Source organism: Bos taurus, chromosome 7, assembly GCF_002263795.3.
Source record: "Bos taurus isolate L1 Dominette 01449 registration number 42190680 breed Hereford chromosome 7, ARS-UCD2.0, whole genome shotgun sequence".
NCBI lineage: Eukaryota > Metazoa > Chordata > Mammalia > Artiodactyla > Bovidae > Bos > Bos taurus.
In genome coordinates, this window is record NC_037334.1 from 39,934,872 (window position 1) to 39,956,098 (window position 21,227).

A 21,227-nucleotide genomic window follows, 5' to 3' on the forward strand; every position below is an offset into this window, starting at 1 on the left:
CTGAAACCTGGCTTGGAGAATTTTGAGCGTTACTTTACTAGCGTGTGAGATGAGTGCAATTGTGAGGTAGTTTGAGCATTCTTTGGCATTGCCTTTCTTTGGGACTGGAATGAAAACTGACCTTTTCCAGCCCTGTGGCCACTGCTGAGTTTTCCAAATTTGCTGGCATATTGAGTGCAGCACTTTCACAGCATCATCTTTCAAGATTTGAAATAGCTCAACTGGAATTCCATTTTGTTCATAGTGATACTTCCTAAGGCCCACTTGATTTCACATTCCAGGATGTCTGGCTCTAGGTGCGTGATCACACCATCGTGATTATCTGGGTCATGAGATCTTTTTTGTATAGCTCTTCTATGTATTCTTGCCACCTCTTCTTAATATCTTCTGCTTCTGTTAGGTCCATACGATTTCTGTCCTTTATTGTGCCCATCTTTGCATGAAATATTCCCTTGGTATCTCTGATTTTCTTGAAGAGATCTCTAGTCTTTCCCATTTGAATGTTTTCCTCTATTCCTTTGCACTGATCACTGAGGAAGGCTTTCTTATCTCTCCTTGCTATTCTTTGGAACTCTGCATTCAAATGGGTATATTTTTCCTTTTCTCCTTTGCCTTTCACTTCTCTTCTTTTCACAGCTATTTGTAAGGCCTCCTCAGACAGCCATTTTGCCTTTTGCATTTCTTTTTCTTGGGGATGGTCTGATCACTGCCTCCTGTACAATGTCATGAGTCTCCATCCATAGCTCTTCAGGCACTTTGTCTATCAGGTCTAATCCCTTGAATCTATTTGTCCCTGCTGTACCTAAATAGAAATTTCCATAAATGCCAAAAAATAAAAAACTCACACCTCAGAATTATCCCGCTGTTCTGTAAATGAACTCTCTTGTGGGTTGGAGCCAGCCTTTAATGTTCAGTTTATAGCTCTGGTCTAGCTTTCACCTCCTGCTTGAGTGAGGCCAGGAGGTCAACTAGAAATGAGAGCATAGTGCCTTCTCAGGGCGTATTTCTGATTATGAGTCAAGTGCTTCACATGACATTCTAGATTTCATAAAATACTAGGGAGCTTTTAAAAATATTTATTATCCAAAACAACTCTTTTTCAGACTTTCTCCAAATGCCTTAGAGTTTTTGTGTATTTTCCCCCAACTGTTATCTCTGACCCCAGGCAGCAGCTAACACATTTACTGGTATATATTTTCAACAAACATTGCTCAGGTTGTCAGCTCAGCCTTAGAGAAGTTCAAAGACAGGTGAAATAAAGTAAGTCTTAGATCAGTCCTTTAGAGAGCCATCAGTTAGGTCAAAACAAAGAAACGTTATTTGCGAGAATAATGTTCATATTGCTCCTTCTAGTGCTAGAAACCTGGACGAAGATTGTGTGGTGTCATTTAAAAGTTCTCTTTTGAGGTGGACAGTCAAGAGTGGTGCCCGAGTAAATTAAAACGTGAAGCTATATAACAAAGTTCAGCCATGTTTTATTCCTTAAGCATTCCCCTTTGTTGCAAGCTTTTCTTTGGATGCCATAATTCTAAAAAAGTTAATTCTGATAAAATTTTGCCAGTTCTTTAAAGATATTCTTAGAAGTGCAGACGTTTGGAGTTCACTACTTTGCCATTTTGTGGACATCTGGTCCTTATCTTTCAAACAACTAGTGTTTAAGCTTTCAATACTCATGGCAGAAGAATCCTAAATGTATCAGAATCCCATCTTTAGAAATCTTCTTGAAAAGGCCACTTATTTTTCTGAGAGCCAACACTAAATGAAGCTGGTATTGTATATTAAGTATTATTGTTAATAAGCACAATCAGAATATTATGACCTTAATTTTTATAAACACATTTGCTTTAAATTTATATTAAAAGGTAATTAAAATATGAACTTTATTTGATCTCACTAATTTATTTTCTTTAATCAACAACTCAATTAAATGTATTTTTCTCTGGTGTATGAAGATAGAAGTTCTTACATATACTGTATAGAAGAGTTGTGGAGTCACAGTTCCAGATAAATTCATTACCCAGGAAAATATATTGAGTTGTTAATCATTATTAGTTTTCTCAAATTTGAAACTGAGTTCGTAGTTCATGCTTCATGATGATTTGCAGGTTTTGTAATAGGAATTGTTATGGATAAAAATAATTAATTTTCCAGGGTGAATGTAGAATATCAGGTAGATCCTGTTTCTATTTTACCAAGATCATTATCAGTTCAGTTCAGTTCAGTCGCTCAGTCATGTCCGACTCTTTGCGACCCCATGAACTGCAGCATGCCAGGCCTCCCTGTCCACCACCATCTCCCGGAGTTCACTCAAACTCACGTCCATCAAGTCAGTGATGCCATCCAGCCATCTCATCCTCTGTCATCCCCTTCTCCTCCTGCCCCCAATCCCTCTCAGCATCAGAGTCTTTTCCAATGAGTCAACTCTTCGCATGAGATGGCCAAAGTACTGGAGTTTCAGCTTCAGCATCATTCCTTCCAAAGAAATCCCAGGGCTGATCTCCTTCACAATGGACTGGTTGGATCTCCTTGCAGTCTGAGGGACTCTCAAGAGTCTTCCCCAATACCACAATTCAAAAGCATCAATTCTTCGGTGCTCAAGGATCAAAAAGACTGAATGTGACCTGAATAAGCAAAGAAAAAAAAATTTTTTTTTAATTTAGTGGGGTTTGGGGCTATCTTCTATTGGGAGAGGGTGAACCAAATTTCTATATGACATCAAAAATAGGCTAATTATTTCATGAAAGGAGACTTCAGTAGACTTTTCAGTCTCATTTCATTCTAGGTACATGGAAGATTGTGTTTGAAAGACCACTTGCTTTTGGAAAGGACATGTGGCTTCTTCTGAACAATGGTATCACCTACGAGTCAAAGATAAGCAGAATGTCTAAGATTCTTATCTGCTTATTATCTCCTTCAACGGAAAAATAAGAAGGCCTGGGTTTCAGATGGCATACCAAGGAGGCTGTGGTGTCTCCATCATCTTTGCCCTGTCTGAATTGTGAAATAAAGTTTCCTTCCTATTGTCTGCCAGATGTCATATAAAATCTGGAATGAAATAAATCTTATATTATTAAGCTCTTAATGTTGGATTAAATTTATTGTCATAGTATTACCTGGAATATACTGAAGATTACAAAGACCCATGATCTTGGATCTTCTAAAAAATATTATTCCAGAACAAAATTCTCCTAATCTAATGCTGTTATGTTTTGAAGTACTGTCTACCACTTGCTGCTTGTCAGATCGGACCCTGGAAGTAGATGTTGAGATGGAGAGTTCCAGGTAGAAATTTTATGTGTGGGTTCACCAAAGATATACACTGGGAATGGAGCAAGGCAGAAGTGCAAAGGTAGAAATCATGAACCACAAGACATTGCAACAATGATTCAGCCAGTGCTCAGGATTCTCTGGAGCTGGAGTGGTTCTTCATGTTGTCTCAAATTGAGACTAGGCAACCAGGCTTTTTATTCCCATATCCGCCAAACACTGTCTTTTGGCTGTGCCCTTGTAGGGTCCTGTCCATTGGTGAGCTAGTTCATTACGCTGTGTGTATTTCCTATAATGAAAAGACCTGTAAGCTGTCATCAGTCAATATTCCCTATAGGATGGATGTTGGATGTAGAATGTAGCTGTAGCTGTAGCTGTAGCTGTAGGATGGATGTCTTGGCCCTAAGCATGAATCTAGGCTTCAAAATAGGGACAGTACTTCTCCTTCACCTGCCTTCTTCTTCTGAACCCAGAGAATAACCTCACAATCTGAGGAAGTCTCTGGGATGTGTTTACAGCTTCCATGAGATGCATGTACATAGATTTCATTGTTCCATTGATTTCATGAGAAGGAAAGGCTGGGAGATGAATGGAATATCTCTCACCAGAACTCAGGCCCACTCACCTGTGGGACTGTAAAGCGCCAGAAGCGTTCCAGTCTCAGCTGAAAATGCTGAGACTGTTCCTATAAAAGCAGCCACAGATTTTCTCTGTCTCTGGCAGTTGTAGTTAGGGACAGTCTAATTCTCACCAGACAGCCAAAACAGGACAGTTTCCAAAGTCTTGTGGTCACTTTCAAAGGCATTGTAGAGATCATAACCCAAGGTCAGACTGGGGAGTAGATGAGGATTCTTATTGATCTCCTCAATGGCAAAACGGAAAGGCCAGAACATATAGGTAGGTCTTTAAGCACTGCATAAACAGAGAACATTAGTAGATAGAATGGTCAAGTAGTGCATGGATATACCATATGTCTAGCCAAGGGATTTTAGCTCAGGTTTTTCATTCAGAGATTCTCCTATCTTGCCATTTCCACATGGTGTGACTAAAGCACCAGGGGGTCTGGAAGACACTGGCGTGGCTCTCTTTTTCTGAGGTGGTAAATTGAAGACAGCCTACCAAGAAAGGTTTGTAGGGCACTGAGTTAGGTGAACTGGTATTTAGCTGAATGATATGGTTGTCAAGGGACAGGTTTTTTTTTTTTTTTTTTTTTTTAGCTTTTTAAGTGGTTCATTGAGATAGCAAGATATTCTCCTCTAGGTATGTGAGTATAAGCCTCAAAAACTATCTCATAAGCCAGCTTGAAAAGATTTAGTTGAGTCTCAAATGTCATCTTCTCTTTATTAAAGTTGAAAGCCAAGAGGCAAGCATTCCTGCTTCTCCATACTTGGGATACTTTAGAGCACCTGACTTACCAGTTCCTAAAATTTTTCTAGGATTACTTTCTGACAGCATAACCACCTGAGGCATTTCAAGGGACTTTCACTATTATTTTCTATTCTCATTAGTCAGTTTTTATGTAGCTAATTTTGTTAAGTTATATTTCCTTCAAAAATGTACATTTCACCCATACAAGTGTAAATGAAAATGTACTTTCATAAATGTAAGCACATTTAAAATTTTCCATACCATCACTGAATGAATGTCAGAATAGACACTGGGCATAAATATTTGTCCAATCTATGACAGTGGGTTCATATAATTATTACATAACAAATACTACAAGTAGAAAAAGAAAAGGGCAACACCTCAGTAAAAATATATTTGAATACAAAAGCTATGACAGTATACAGTGCTTACCACCTACAGTGATCTAAAGCCATCAGGCAACAATCCTAAGCCTCTAATCTGCAAATAGGTGCCAGTAAAATGATGGCCTTATGTTTGTATCTCTGACTGATACAAATTCTGAATGTCCGGTTTGGCAAGAACTAAAGATAAAAAGATGATCCTACTCTCTGCTGGCTGCATTGTGAAGTGGTAGTTTCCCAGCAGGTATCATACCTGTCGTTGTATTCACTATATCAAATGCTGTAGCAGTGTGCATGTGTCTAAATCCAACAACATATAATGATCAAAATTAGAGAAATGTTCCAAGCTTGTTAACAATAATCATTACTTATTTGTTGTTACATAAAATTAATGATAATTGTTGAATAAATATTCCTTATCTATAAGAAAGAACATTTTCAGACATTAAATAAGAATGTATGCATCTACTTACATTAAATTATGTTCCTGATCAATTGTTTCATAAGAGAAGTAGTTCATAGGATGAAGTTGACAGTATATACCTAGGTAGTAACCCACAGAGTTTAGGAAAACCTTCCAGAACTGGACAATCACAAGATGCTTGCAGCACTTGTGCCCAGTATGGAGATGTCCAGAATGATCTCTGGCTGCAGTGTAGAAAGATGTGTGTATTGTCTGGCCTCCAGCGTCATGACATTACTAAAGACTCTCACTCCTCCTCCCACTAATCTTTTGGACCAAACAGATTCTCTCTTTCCTCACAGAGTGCCTGAGATCAGAGAGGCTCCTTCATCTTCTGATAGTTACATTCTGTCACCCTAACCCTTGTGGAGGGCAAACAATTAGTAGCTTCCAGCAAACTCAAGAATGTAAACCCATGAAATAATTTGCACAAAAGTTTCCATTTCATACTTTGGCAAAAGATACATAGAATAACCAAGAGGAATGCAAATATGAAATTAGACATCTAGAAGGGACAAAATTGGGCCTGTGAGATTCTCAAACACATAAGAGAAACCAAGACTGAAAATCTAACCACAAAATTCAGCAGCCCTCCAGCGCAAGGGCATCTGTTCAAATGACTAGTGTTAAGGAATTCCAAAAAAGACTACTAAGGAAAAAAAGTGCACAGGTTCTAAACTTTTCATTCTTTTGAAGATATAGGCATGCTGATGAATGTTGCGGCCAAAAGAACTAAGGAGGTAGAGGGAAAATTTTTGGTGCAATTGGCAAAGGACTCCTATTCCCTTTTTACTGATGCTGCAGATGAGAAATCCTAGGACCTCTAACTTAGGCTGGCAGAAGGTAAGTGTTCTTACCAAGTTAACCTCTTAGATCTCTACCTTCAGAGTCCAGTGGAAGTGAAAGTGGTGAGAATCTTTTGTTTCTCTTTCTAAATTTAGACTAGCAATATAAATGTATATGGAACTTTCTCCTTTAACAAAGCAACTCTGTTAAAGTTTTGACCAATGAATGATCTTAATTTTTATTGATCCTTTCCTCCATTTCCATCAGTAGCCTAATACCCCATTATTAGCTATGCAGAGTGAAGAATTAGATGTACAATAGACTCCCTCTTTCACCAGGGTGTACTTATTTCACTTCCTCATCCTGGAACACTCCAATCTTGCCAATAAAGAAGGTACATTTAGCTCAGACAAAAAGAAAATCTATGGATTTGTACAGGACTTGGGAGCCATAAAATCACAATATCATCACCCTTAAGTCTTTAACACAGCCATTTATTCTTACCCCAGTATCTGCTGATGCAGCCTGGTTAACAAAAATTGACCTTTGACCTTTGCTTATTTTTATTTTCCATGCCATTGCACCCTGAGTTAGAATTTGTTTTTGCATTTACATTTAAAGATAGTTAATATAAACTCACACACCTCAGTGATATTAGAAGTCTCCCTCAGTATCTCCCCAAATCCTCAAAGCTGACTTAGATTCTATAGCCTTTACCCAAAGCTCTACACTTGGCTAGTATGTTGATGACCATTGCTTAGTAATCAGAATAAGCAGAGAACTCATAGACTCATTTTATTCTAAAGGCACTAGCTAAACAAAGTCATAAAGCCTCTAGATAAATGCTTCAATGGGTACAATCAACTGTTACATACTTAGAACATGAGATATCTCTGGGCATTCAAAAGTTCACTCTAAAATGTCTCGAGTCAATTTTGTCCATTCTTCTCCCCAATGAGAAAAAAAAACAACAAAAAACAGTTACATATATTTTTAAGGACAGCTGGATACCACAACCAATAGATGCCTAATTTTTGGTCCTTGCTAAGGATCTGTATTTCTTCTTCCCAGATACAAGTCAAGAGCTTATTTCTTGGTCTTTAGAGGCATCAATATCTTTTGAAGCACTGAATTTGGCTCTTGCACATCTCTGTTTCTTGGCTTACCTAATTTTAACAAATATTTTCATCTGCCATGAAAATAATGATTCTAGGAAAATTTTTGGCTCTCAGATATGTCCTATAGACTATTTCTCCTGCAAATTAGAGCCTATGGCATTGGGTATGACACCATGTTGCATGCCGTTGCCACAGCTGCCACCTTGATTGACAAAACTAGTGTCTAACATTAGGCTCCTCCATTCATCTTTGTGTTCCCCATGCCTTGTCCACTATCTTACAAGTTCATAGAATGCAGCACCTCTCTACATGGTGACAGATCACCTAGAAACAGGCTCCTTGTTCTAACCACTCCATCATCTTATATCATTGTAACGTTTCAAATCCAGCTACTTTACTACCCCTCTCTGATGATGGAGAGCCCCACTTCATGATTGCTTTGCAATTATAGAAATGGCCTCAGAGTCAAGAAAGGATCTCTCAGACATCCCTTTAAATCACCCAGACTTATTTATGGTCCGTGTTGACTCCCATAAATGAATTTTCTGGGGAAACATAGCAAATGGTTACGCCATAGATGTTCCACAGGAAACACTTGAGGCATTCTCTTTACTAACTATAAAACCAGCCTAAACTGTTCAATTCATAGCTCTTATTAGAGGTTTCACATTAGTAAAAGGGAAAACTGCCCTTACTGAGAGCTCTGGGATCCCTGATCCTAGACTCCAGGAACAAGCTCTGTTTGTCAGTTTTGCAACACTAACCCCAGGATCTGGTTTCTTCCTGTCAGTGGGTGGGCAAGATCTCCAGAGTTTTCAGGATCCTGGCTACACCCACCACTATGCTCTGGGCCCTTTAGGATTCTGCAACCAGCCACCTCATGACCAGGTCTCCTAAACAGCAGCAGGAGACAGGGCCTGCCAACCAACCAGACTAGGGGCCAACAAAGCCTAGCTTACTGCCCATATAGTCAGCCAGTCACAAAAGAAGGACACATGCAGTCCTCTTAAGGGAAGTCCCTAGAAAAGATTAGTTGGTAAGGAATCTGGCTGCAAAACAGGAGACCTTGGTTTGATTCCTGGGTTGGGAAGATCTGCTGGGGAAGGGATAGGCTACCCAACTCCAGTATTCTTGGGCTTCCCTTGTGGCTCAGCTGGTAAAGAATCTGCCCACAATGCGGGAAACCTGGGTTTGATCCCTGAGTTGGGAAGATCTTCTGGAGATGGGAAAGGCTACCCACTCCAATATTCTGGCCTGGAGAATTCTATGGACTGTATAGTTTGTGGGGTCGCAAAGAATCAGACACAACTGAGTGACTTTCACTAGAATATAGAGAATGGGTGACAAGAGCAGAAAGCATTGCTAGGATGCATAGGATTTCTATAGAGAACTACTTCTCCCAGGTCAAGAAATACAACTCACATAAATCTAGAAACAGCAACTGGGACAAAATGAGGGGACAGAGGAATACATTCCATACAAAGGAATAAGACAAAACCCTGGAAGAACTAAGTGAAGTGGAGATAGACAATCTAGTTGACAAAGAGTTCATAGTAATGATCTTAAAGATTATCAAATAACTCAGGAGGAGAATGAATGCACAGAGCAAGAAGTTAGAATGTTTTAATAGAGTTAGAAAATAAAAAAAAAACAAAAATGAAGAATACAATAACTGAAATGAAAAATACACTAGAAGGGACCAACAGTAGACTAATTGATATAGAAAAACAGATCACTGGGCTGAAAGGCAGAGTAGTGGAAATAATTGATACTGAATTAAAAAAAATAAAGGATGGAAAGCAATAAAGGCAACTTAAGAGGCCTCTGGGACAACATCAGTGCGAGTGCAAGTGCAGTAGTATTCACATCATATGGGTCCCAGAAGGAGAAGAGAAACAGAAAGGGCACAATAAAATATTTGAAGAGGCAATAACTGAAAATGTTCCTAACCTGGGAAAGGTTAGTCATCCAAGTCCAGGAAGCTCAGAGAGTCCCATACAGGATTAACCCAAAGAGGAACACACCAAGACACATTGTAATTAAAATGACAAAAATTGAAAATAGAGTATTAAAAGCAGCAAGGGAAAAGCAACAAATAATATACACAGGAACTCCAATAAGGATCTCAGCTCATTTTTCAGCAGAAATTCTGCAGGCCAGAAGGAAGTGGCATGATACATGAGAGAAAAAGAAAAGCCTACAATCAAAATACTTTACACAGCAAAGCTCTCATTCAGATTTGAGGGAAAATCAAAAGCTTTACAGGCAAGTAAAAGTGAACAGAATTCAACACCACAAAACCAGCTTTACCACAAATGCTAAAGAAACTTCTCTAGATGGAAAAAAGGCCCCAATTGGAAACAAGAAAATTATGGAATGAAAAATCTCATCAGAAGAGGCAAACATATAGCAAAGATAGGAAATCATCCACACACAAAGATATCAGGGAAGTTTAAAAACACAAGTTGTCCATCAGCAGATGAATGGATAAGAAAGCTGTGGTACATATACACAACGGAGTATTACTCAGCCATTAAAAAGAATACATTTGAATCAGTTCTAATGAGGTGGATGAAACTGGAGCCTATTATACAGAGTGAAGTAAGCCAGAAGGAAAAACACCAATACAATATACTAACGCATATATATGGAATTTAGAAAGATGGTAACGATAACCCTGTATACGAGACAGCAAAAGAGACACTGACGTATAGAACAGTCTTATGGACTTTGTGGGAGAGGGAGAGGGTGGGAAGATTTGGGAGAATGGCATTGAAACATGTAAAATATCATGTATGAAACGAGATGCCAGTCCAGGTTCAATACACGATACTGGATGCTTGGGGCTAGTGCACTGGGACGACCCAGAGGGATGGTATGGGGAGGGAGGAGGGAGGAGGGTTCAGGATGGGGAACACATGTATACCTGTGGTGGATTCATTTTGATATTTGGCAAAACTAATACAATTATGTAAAGTTTAAAAATAAAATAAAATTAATTAAAAAAAAAAAAGTTGTAAAATCACCTGTATCTACAATAAGCAGTTAAGCAATATACAAAACAATTGGATGTAAAATATGATATCAAAAGCAGTCATCAAAGAAGGAAGGCAAGTACAACTGCATGGTACTTAATGTATTTGAAATTAAGAGATCAGCAACTTAATCAGGTGTATATATATGAAGGAAATGGTAATTCATTCCAGCATTCTTGCCTGAAAAATCCTATGGACAGAAGAGCCTGGCTGGCTACAGTTCATGGGGTTGCAAAAGAGTGGACATGACTTGGTGATTTAACAGAAAATAGTACATTTCCCAACCTTGGAGAAGTGACCTTTTATAGAACTTGTCCTATGCACCCTAGAAATGCACTCCCCTCTGATCATTAAAGCTATTTGCTCTAGGGATGCCCCCAACGTGGGCTGCATGGGCCCTTCTATTGTGGCAGACTGACTACTATGGATGGTCTGTAGGTGTGGCTGATCCCTCTGGCCCACTTGGTTGCTAGGCCCTCTTTGTGTGGGAGCTACCAACCACTGCTAGGGCCTGGTCATGAGGTGGCTGCCTGCAGAACCCTAAAGATTGCCAGGGCTAGTTATTAACCACTGGTGGGCAGAGCTAGGTTCTGGGGTGAGTAGTAACAGAGCCAGTGGTCTCAGATCTAGAGTCAGTCTGCTAGTGGTCAGGGCCAGCCCCTTATATGGCTGGCTGTGGGGTTCATGGTGTTCCAGAGTTGGTGTTGACCTGCTGGTGAGTGGACCTGGATCCAAGGGCAGCTACCTGAAGTGTCCAAGATGTCTTGGAGTTGGCATCAGCTTGCTGGTTGATGGAACCACATCCTAGGGCCTTTGACTGTAGGGCCCTTGGGGACCCAGAACTGGTGTCAGCCCACTGGTGAGCAGGACAAGTTCCTGACATGGCTGCCTACAGAATCTAGAGTGTCTCAAACTTGTCCAGCCAACTTTACACCACATTTTTTTATTCATCCATCTGTCTACGGACACTTAGATGGTTTCCATGTCTAGGCTATTGTGAACAATGCTGGAATGAATGTAAGGGTGCAGATATCTCTTTGAAAAGTGATTTGGTTTTCCTTTGAATGTATTTTCAGAAGTGGGATTACTGGATCAAATGGATTTTGAGGGCATCATGCTAAGTGAAATAAGTGAGACAGAAAAAGACAAATATAGAGAAAGACAAATCTCGTTTATATGTGGAATCTTTTTTTAAAAAACTCATAGAGAAAGAAATCAAATTTGTGCTTCTAGAGGCAAATGAAGGGTGTGGGAGAACTGAATGAACTTTGTGTGAGGGTATGAACTTCCACTTACAAAACAAATTCTGAGGATGTGACGTACAACATAATGACTGCAGTTAGCATTGCTATATAGTATAGTTGAAAGCTGTTGGGTATATCCTAAAAGTTCTCATTACAAGGAAAATTTGTTTCTTTTCCTTTGTCTATATGAGATAATGGATGTTAACTAAATATATGATGACAATTGTTTTGTAATGCATATAAGTTAAGTCATTATGCTATACACCTTAAATTTGTACAGTGTTGTATGTGAATACCCCATTAAAATCAAAAGAAGAAAAGAAAGAATTGTCCCTCTTTAGTTCCAGTCTTCAAGTTAAAATATTAATATAACTAAGAAAAAGCCCTGGATTTGGCTATAATAAAGAAAGTGTCATAGCTCAGACCTTTCACATTAACCACACAAAGAGCTAGAAAAGGACATAAAAATCTTCAAAAATTCATAGGAGTATTTGATATGGGTAAGGACTCCATGCCCCAAATGCATCTCCTAGCTCTTTACTATTCTTCTGACTCAGATCATGGTTCATGAGGCACATTTGAGCATTGAGATGCAAGAAAAAGTTTAAGGAGAAAGGATTATCCATCCTCTTGTGCATATAATAGAATGGAGACTAGACGAAGATAAACGTGACCAGTGCTGAACATTACCTATGGTCTTTTCCTGCTGTTCAGTCTCCTGGTGTCACATCAAGTCTATGAAGGATCACCCTCACCCCAGCACATGTATGCATCACACAGGCTCATCTCTCCACCCAAAACACACACACACAAACACGCACACACTCACTACTACCTCCCTGAGGATAGCAGTATTCTCTTTTGATGTTGGTTCTGAGGTGGGTGTGTCTGGTCCTTCCTTTCTGCAGTTAAAGCACCTTCCCAACATGAAGTATCTCCTTAGTAAGCACTCAAATCATTGAGGAATTTCCTATTAATATTAGTTAAAGGTAATACCAGTAAAACCAATGAAATTTAAAAAGATATAACAGGTTATAAAGTCCAGAAATGTTTTTTAAATCTGTAGTAACAGTTTTTCCTGGTATTTACTGAAATATATCTAAGTTCTTATAGTTTCTCCTTTATTTTTTAAATCACCCTTTAATTTTTCACTTGAGAGCCAATCCTATACAGTCTTTTCTCTCTCAATTCTCCCTTTCTTTTCAACAGATAAGCCCTCATTTTAAGTATTTCACGCAACATTATTTCCAACTCAAAACTCCACTTTGAAGGTTTAGCAGGCTAAGGACAAATGGCAAAATTTCTAATTGCATCCCTTTGGGCTCTAAAAGGAAGCTTCCCTGGTGACTCAGTGGTAAAGAATTCCCCTGACAAGCAAGAGACCTGTGTTCGATCCCTGGATTGGAAAGATCCCCAGGAGAAGGAAACAGCTACCCACTCAAGTATTCTTGCCTGGGAAATCCCAAGGACTGGCAGGAACCTGGCAGGCTGAAGTCCATGAGGTCACAAAGAATCAGACAAAGGAGACAGTGCCAAGCTGTTACTATTCTGTTTCTCTCAGGGGGACTCACCTCTGACTTCCTCTCTTGGATAGGTGAGGGAAACTTTGAATCACTCAGTGACTCTGGCGTGGCTACTGGGATGCATGCCCTCTGATGATCAATTAGCCACTGCCATGGATAAGAAGATCTAAGGAGACCCAAAGGTGTAGGTTCCTATGGAGATAGCATTTGCCTCCAGTAGGAACTGACTTGCAAACACAATGGCTGTATGTACCCAACTGTTTCAGTGGCCTCTTAAACATGTATACCTGTGGCCAATTCATGTCGATGTCTGGCAAAAAAAATATCACAATATTGTAAAGTAATTATTCTCCAATTAAAATAAATTAATCTTCACAAATTACTTTAATGATATGTTCCCCTCAATACAATTGAGAGGCTATTTTTCTGCATTTCAACTGAAAGAATAACACATTGTCCAAAAATAAGTTTATTAAATTTTGCACTGATGATTCAAATAATACTTTTTTCTCTATTAAGTTAATTCATATGTTTGAAGAGTTTGAACCTTGATTTACTAGGAACTCACATGCTCAACATTTAAGGGGAAAACTATTCATTCCACAAAGATTGTTGGTTAGTTTCTTGAGCTACTTAAGTAGTGGATAAGTTGATAGGATTTAATTAATTAATTTAAAAAATTTAAAAGATGCAACAGTACACTTTCTATTTTTTTTAAAAGCAGAATTGGTAAGATGTAGTAACAAAGGTTGGATTTAGGATGACATAAACCTGGACCTCAGGCTCACTGAACCTGGAAAAGTTACTTAAAACTTTGAAACTTCAGTTTAATCATCAATAGGGAAAATGACAAAACTTTCATAAGGCTGTTGTAAAGATTAATGACAATTTATTCAAAATGTTTTTAAAATAGCAAACAAATATTAGTTGTTGTTACTGGAATAAAACAAGATTAACCCAACGTGAAAATCACTGAGACTTACTGTAAAAGATTATCAACAATGATATCTGCCTTTGACATGGAAGCATCATTTCAGTATGTGGATTGGAAAGACAGTACTGGAATTTCAAGTGTCCACTGCTTTCCCCCCTTGCCCTAGAGTCTTTTGACCTGCCCACCACTGCCTACTGCAGAAATCTCTCTCTCTCTCTTTTTTTTTTCTTTCACTTCTGCTCTTTCTTCTTTTCCTATATCACTTTCTCATTATTTTTATACTCATTTCGTCTCTATTCTTCTCTTCCATGGAAAAGACCTTGTCCATGACCCAAATCAGCATGATAAGTCTGTTAGTACAGCTGATGAGATCTTGATCCTTCCCATTACTCAGTGATGTCCTAATAATTTTGTCTTTTCTTCAAATAGGTTAATTATATTCATGTGTGAGACTATATATGCTCCATGAAGAACCTCTGTTCATGATCTCTATTTGTGCCAAGTTTCATAGACTGGTAACCACCAAAGGAGATCTTAGAAATGGTCCTGCAATGTGAAAGTGAAGTGAAAGTGAAGGTCGCTCAGTTGTGTCCAACTCTTTGAGACCCCATGGACTATACAGTCCATGGAATTGTCCAGGCCAGAATACTGGAATGAGTAGCCTTCCCCTTCTCCAGGGGATCTTCCAAACCCAGGGATCAAACCCAGGTCTCCCACATTGCAGGCGGATTCTTTACCAGCTGAGCCACAAGTGAAGCCCAAGAGATATGAGGGCCATGTTTAAGTAGAAGAACAGGGGTGAATTCATGTCTTCTCCCTGTGAGGACGGTGCCATCTATATTGTACCACATGGGAATCACTGACTTTGGAAAACTTGCTGTCATTCCAGTCAAATCTTCTCAAAAAAGATTTGCTGAGAACCCTGCCCACTCTCCATAAGTAGACACAGTATACCTTTTTTCCAACTTCATTCCTTTGGAAAGTTCTGATACGAATCAACACTTACTCTCTTTTGCATAATAATAGACACTGAACTAGAAAGAGTCATAAGAAATATCTACTTCCAACTGCCAAACAAGGAACGCAGTAAAACTCTGGCCTATAAAGAACTATTTTCTAATGACTAATTCCCCTCCTGACTCATTGGAAAAGACCCTGATGCTGGGAAAGATTGAGGGCAGGAGGAGAAGGGAACAACAGAGGATGAGATGGTTGGATGGTATCACTGACTCAATGGACATGGGTTTGCATGGACTCCGGGAGTTGGTGATGGACAGGGAGGCCTGGTGTGCTGCGGTTCATGGGGTCGCAAAGAGTCAGACACAACTGAGCGACTGAACTGAACTGAACTCCCCTCCAGGGATCAGATGGGCTCCAAGGTGTGAGAGCTACGACAGATGACTGTATTATTCCTCCTTTTCTCTCCTACATTGAGTATCTGCCTCTCCCTAGTACCTTCCTCACAGCCCCCTTCACATCCTTGTTCCTTAGGGTATAAATTAGAGGATTGAGCATAGGGGTAACTATGGTATAAAAAAGGGCTACAAACTTTCCCTCACTCTCAGAATAACTGTGCATGGGTTGGAGGTATGTATAGATGGCTGAGCCATAAAAAAGGGAAACCACCAAGAGATGGGACCCACAAGTCCCAAAAGCCTTTCTTCTCCCAGCCACTGACCTGACTTTCAGCACTGTCTGAACAATGTATACATAGGAGCCTAGAATTAGTAGTACAGGAACAACCAAGATTATGGCTCGAGCCACAAACATCTTGGTCTCTGTCCCTTCTGTGTCTTCACAAGCCAGCTTCAGGAGAACAGTCATCTCACAGAAGAAGTGATTCAGGAGATGGAGACCACAGAGAGGCATAGCCATCATGAGGCCTGTCTGAACCAGAGAGTTCATGCAGCCTCCTACCCAGGAGGCAATAGCCAGTGTCTGGCAGAGGTGGGGGTGCATAATGGCTGTGTAGTGAAGTGGATGACAGACAGCAGCATAACGGTCAAAGGCCATCACCACCAGGAGCACACATTCAGTGGAGCCTAGGGCAAGGGAGCTGAAGAGCTGGACCACACACCCTTTGTAGCTGATGGTCCGGTCAAGTCCGTGAAGGTTGATCAGAAGCTGGGGCACAGTGCTGGTGGTATAGCAGAGGTCCAGGAAGGAAAGATGTCTAAGAAAGAAGTACATGGGCGTGTGCAATTGACGTTCCAGGAGGGAAAGAGTGATGATGGTGGTGTTACCGAAGATAGTTAAGGAGTAGAAAACTAAAATAAAGACAAAAAGGATGGGCTCCAGTTGAGACCAATCTGAGAAGCCCATTAAAATGAAGCCTTCTCTAAAACTTGTGTTGAAACTTCCCATTTTTGCCTGTTCAAATAGCAGAAGACAATGTAATGACTCTTATGAAGAAGGATTTAAAAATTATTTCACAATTTTCCCTAGATAATCCTAACTCATGCATTGTGTTATCTGTTTTGCTATTCAGCTCCATTCTGTCCAGTCTTCTCCTACTTTGAGAGTGAAGATTACTAGATTAAGAATGATGTGACTTTCATTTGAACTCCAGTCCTGTTATGTGCTTCCTCTATGATTTCAGCCAGGCCACTCAATCCTCGGGACCTGATGTTTCCTTGTCTGAAAGCAGAGACAATCTGTTGAAAAGAATCAAGAAAAGTGTAGATCCATCCTTTTGGGGAAAAAAAAAATAGCAACAAGTATGCTTCTTGTGATGAGTTATGATGCCTAGAATAATTTCCCCCTTCTCCAACCGATAAATATATCCATCAAATCCCCATAACATAAATATAAATAAAATTTTAATTGGTCAAAAAATGACAATGCGTGTAAGGTACAGACTTCTCCCATCTTCCTATTTACTGTTGATCATGTTTCCTTTTGGAAACTCCTTCACTGGCTTCCATAAATACACATCCTCCTCCTTGTCAACTCAGTGTATTCTCCTTTGATGGTGCCTCTTCTTTCAATAAGGTCTTAAATAGTATCATTCCCTGGAAACTTTACCTGGCTGTCTCCTCACCCTATACACTCTTTCTGGTGATCCGACTCATGGCTTCAGTTACCAATAATGACCTCCAAGTATTGGTTTGCAGCCAAGACTGCTCTTCAGAACTTCAAAATCAAATATCTCTTCTTTGTGAACATTTCTACTCAGATAATCTACAGGCATCTCAAGGTTAGCATGTTCAAGTCTCATATCTTCCCTCCAAATATGCTTCTGTTGCATTCCCTTACTCAGTAAGTGATAGCCTCTTCCCCCTAAAAAAATTTTGTGGTTATCTCAGATCTCTCCTCACCCCATCCTAAAATTGATTGCTCAATATGTCCTATTGGATCTATAGCCTAAATATCTTTCACTTCTTTCTCCTTTTCATCTGGTGTTTTCAATGACTTAATTGATGGCTCAATATTCCCATAATGTTCCAAAATATCTTGTTTAGAGACTATTTATGAATCAACTCCTAACACTATTGTCAGAATGACTTTCTTAAATTGCAAATAAGATCGTGTCTCTTCACTGCTCAGAATTCTTGAATCATGCTGCTCTTTAGTATCAGGGGACTATCCAAATGCCTTAGAATACTCTACGTAATTCTTTCTGATCAACTATGTGTTTCAAATGGTCACCATAGTCTAGTGCAATAGACCTGAAAGTCCATAGTCAGGTTCCTACCGATCAGCTCTATCACCAACCCACTGTACTGTGCTACCTGTTCTGGAAATTTTACTTCTGTGAGTCTCAACCTACTTAGCTTTAAATAGAGAAAATAACTTTATTTCATAGGATTTTGATTGGTATTAAACGGTATGATACATTCTGTGAGCTGCAAAGAATATTCCATACACATTTTTAACACTTGTTGTTCTCAACCACTAATTTTTAAGTTTTATGAAACTAGCTTTGCTTTTGTTCACCATTTTGCCTCCATCTCTCGGTGAAGTTCCTGGTGAGTAAAAGGTTTTGATAACTGTTGTTAAATGAATCAACGAATGTATTTCCAAAGTTTGCATCATACTTGGTGAACATAAATGTTCCAGAAATATATGTTTCCTGTGCAACACAAAAGAATTAACTCATCTGCGATGTGGCAAAGGTTTAACAATTCCTGCTTTGCCATCATTTAGTGCAAAGGTTTTTAACCCTTCTGCAGTGTATTTCGTCAAGGATTTGTATGATGGCAGAGAGATAAATATATTTTCAATTGAGTAAAAGTTTTAAAACACAAGTAACATGATGTATGATAAAACCATAATTCAAAGGGATCTCACAATGATGAAACAAGGAGCTCTAAACCAATAGATAAGATAATAAGATAGTATTGAACTTAGCTTCAAAACCTTAAACAAATGTTGAATGGAGGAGATTAAATGTGACAGCTGTTCACTAAAAAGGTAGAAAACAAAGATGATGTAGGAGTATCCTGATCGAAAACAATGCAAGCCAACAGAGCCCACTTGATTGCTGAATTTTACCAAATGTGAGCTCGGACTAGATAAAAATCCAGTCTAGACTTTGGCCTTTCTAGCTTGGAAGGAGATCTAAAAATCATTTCCACAGATGTCCTTGCACCATTTGATGCATGACTGCCATAGTATCTCAGACCCAGAACTTTTTTTAATGAAGCTCCTGCCTCATTTCCTCACATATGGTCTTTTGCTTTTTTATTCCCTCCTATCAGTTCCTTACTCCCATCTCTACGTGTCTTGGATTTCTTGATATGTCATGTCAACTATTTTCTTACTAATATTCTTAATTTATTATCCCTTTGACCCATGCACCCAATTTTGGAAGAATGCAATTCTCTATAGACTAAACTCAGGCTAATAAATTCTGCTAAAAAGAATAATTCAAATGCCCATCTCAATGCTACTAAAAATTTGCAGCCTTTCTAATGCACCATTAACATCTCTCTCTCTCTACTATCTCTTCCCCAATAGAAATGACATCTGATCAAGCCTCTCTAATTTAAAAAGCCTCTTTTCATCCTGTGTCCCCTTCTAGTTACTGCCCTCTTTTCTCTTCCTTCATAGATAAGTTTATTAAAAGAGTTGTCTATGTTCAATGTTTCAATAACCTCCTTCCCATTTATCCTTCAACCCACTGCAATAGGGGTTTTATCCTCACAAGTCTTTATGAGAAGATTCAGGGACATCGACAGTTCTTATCTTTGTCTCAGCATTTTATGTGTTGACTACTGTCTCCTTCTATATGAGAATTCTGCCCTTGCTTTCCTGGATGTCTTTCTGTCTTCTCTGCCCATTCCTTAATCTCTGCGGTATAATCCTATTTTTCTGTGCATTTCTTACATGTTAGCATTCCTTCTCAAGGTCCCACCCAAGATCTCCTTTTTTTTTTTACCACTTTGCAGATGGTTCCTGGAAAATGCCATCCATTCCAGGCTTGAATCAATGGTAATAACACCCAAGTATATCTCTCAATCCCCTGATCTCTATTCTGAACTTCAAACTGCTTTAGTCCTTCTTCTTGCTGCGAATCTTCCCTTGGATATCCCCTAAGCACTTAGAACTCAGCAATGTCTAATACTGAATTCATCATAAGAATAAAACTGGTTCTTATCCTGTATGTCCCATCTCAGGAATGGGCGCTACCAAGCTACATAGCTTGCCAAACTAGAAAAGTAGTCATCAGCCTCTACACCCTCATATTGGATTCAGATCACAGCTTAGATTTCAGTTCTTCTAAGAGAGCAGTTCTCAACCAGGCCAGTTTTACCCCTCAGGGGAAATTTTTAGTTGATACAATTGGCATCTAGTAGATCAAGACCAAAGATGCTGCTAAATGTCCTATGATGCACAGGTCATCAACACACACACACACACACACACACGACCCCGTAAAGTGTTGTACCTTCTCATATACAATTTATCACATTCAACTTCAGTTTCTGATTTAATCATTCCTCTATCCCATCACATTAGAGCTTACAGAGGTCACAGCTCTATCTATCTTGTTCACAATTACAGTTTTAATACCTCAAGCAGTGATGAGCACATAAGTCCGCAGTAATTAAATCCCTGATGCCTGCAGGCATTCACTTGTACCATATTTAATAGGTACTTAAAAAGACCTGAAGTTGGATGAGAAACACATGTACACCCATGGTGAATTCAAGTCAATGTATGGCAAAACCAATACAACATTGTAAAGTAAAGTAAAGTAAAATAAATAAATAAATAGAAAAAAAAAAAACAAACCTGAAGTCTTGTTGCAGTTTCAGCCTTACTTAAAAATGGAGATGCAGTAGTTCTGTTTTCTTGGGATCCAGTACATTTTATCTGAAATCTGACATGACAAGAGAAATAATCATTGTTTACATAGCCTCCAAATCAAAGTTTTTATATCCTTACTTCATCCTGTTAACCTTCCTCTGACCAGCCGTGGCCTTGGCACTTGCCTGACCTCTTGTGAGCTGCCTTCCTAAGGGGATATTTCCTGCTTCCTAACCCTTAGAGCCTTGCTGAGAATAAGCTGATTTCCCAGAACTACAGCATACGTGTCACCTCAAGTATCACATTAAATCTTTCACTAGGCTAATGCCAGTGAACCCCTTTATTTAGCACAGCTCATCATACATTGGTCACATATTTACCACTCAGGAACCAGTTAAACATTCCCATCCCTCACAGAGCTTCACTTCTCCACTCACTCTAGTCTCAGTGGCTGGGATCTGTTTCATGCTCAAATCTGGTTGGTACTTATGAAAAGAAAAAGTATACTTACTCACAAACTCCTGGGAGTCTTTTCCATCTTTCAATAACAGTAACAAGTTATTCCTCACACTGACCTAAGGTTGGGCCCCTGGTAGATCCCACACATTACTCCTAGTCTTACATCTCAAAACCCAGGTGGGCTTGACCATAATGCAAGCCCTGTTCTGTTCAAACTGAGTCATGGATTGGGCATCACAGAGCCTTCATGCGAAAAGGCCCAGTGTGTACAACTGAGGATAGGGAAAGTCTCATTAGGGGAGCCCACAGAGCAAACACAATCCTTCCAACTGACAATCCTCCAAATGTTGAAGAAATAATCATGATATGCACACTTTTCTGGATTCCATGTTCCT

The 21,227-nt window shown here is 39.3% G+C and overlaps 1 protein-coding gene and 1 long non-coding RNA gene across 2 annotated transcripts; both read right to left on the minus strand.

Moving 5' to 3' along the window:
* Positions 1-1,455: 1,455 nt before the first annotated feature.
* LOC132345732 (uncharacterized) lies at positions 1,456-20,636 on the minus strand. Its single transcript, XR_009495239.1, has 2 exons — positions 20,359-20,636; positions 1,456-2,621 (listed from the first exon to the last, which is right to left on the minus strand). It is a non-coding gene; the product is annotated as an uncharacterized lncRNA (long non-coding RNA).
* On the minus strand, positions 15,547-16,485 carry OR2Y1 (olfactory receptor family 2 subfamily Y member 1). Its single transcript, NM_001390759.1, has one exon. The coding sequence runs from the start codon at positions 16,483-16,485 to the stop codon at positions 15,547-15,549; it is 939 nt and encodes a 312-aa protein (NP_001377688.1).
* Positions 20,637-21,227: the final 591 nt, after the last annotated feature.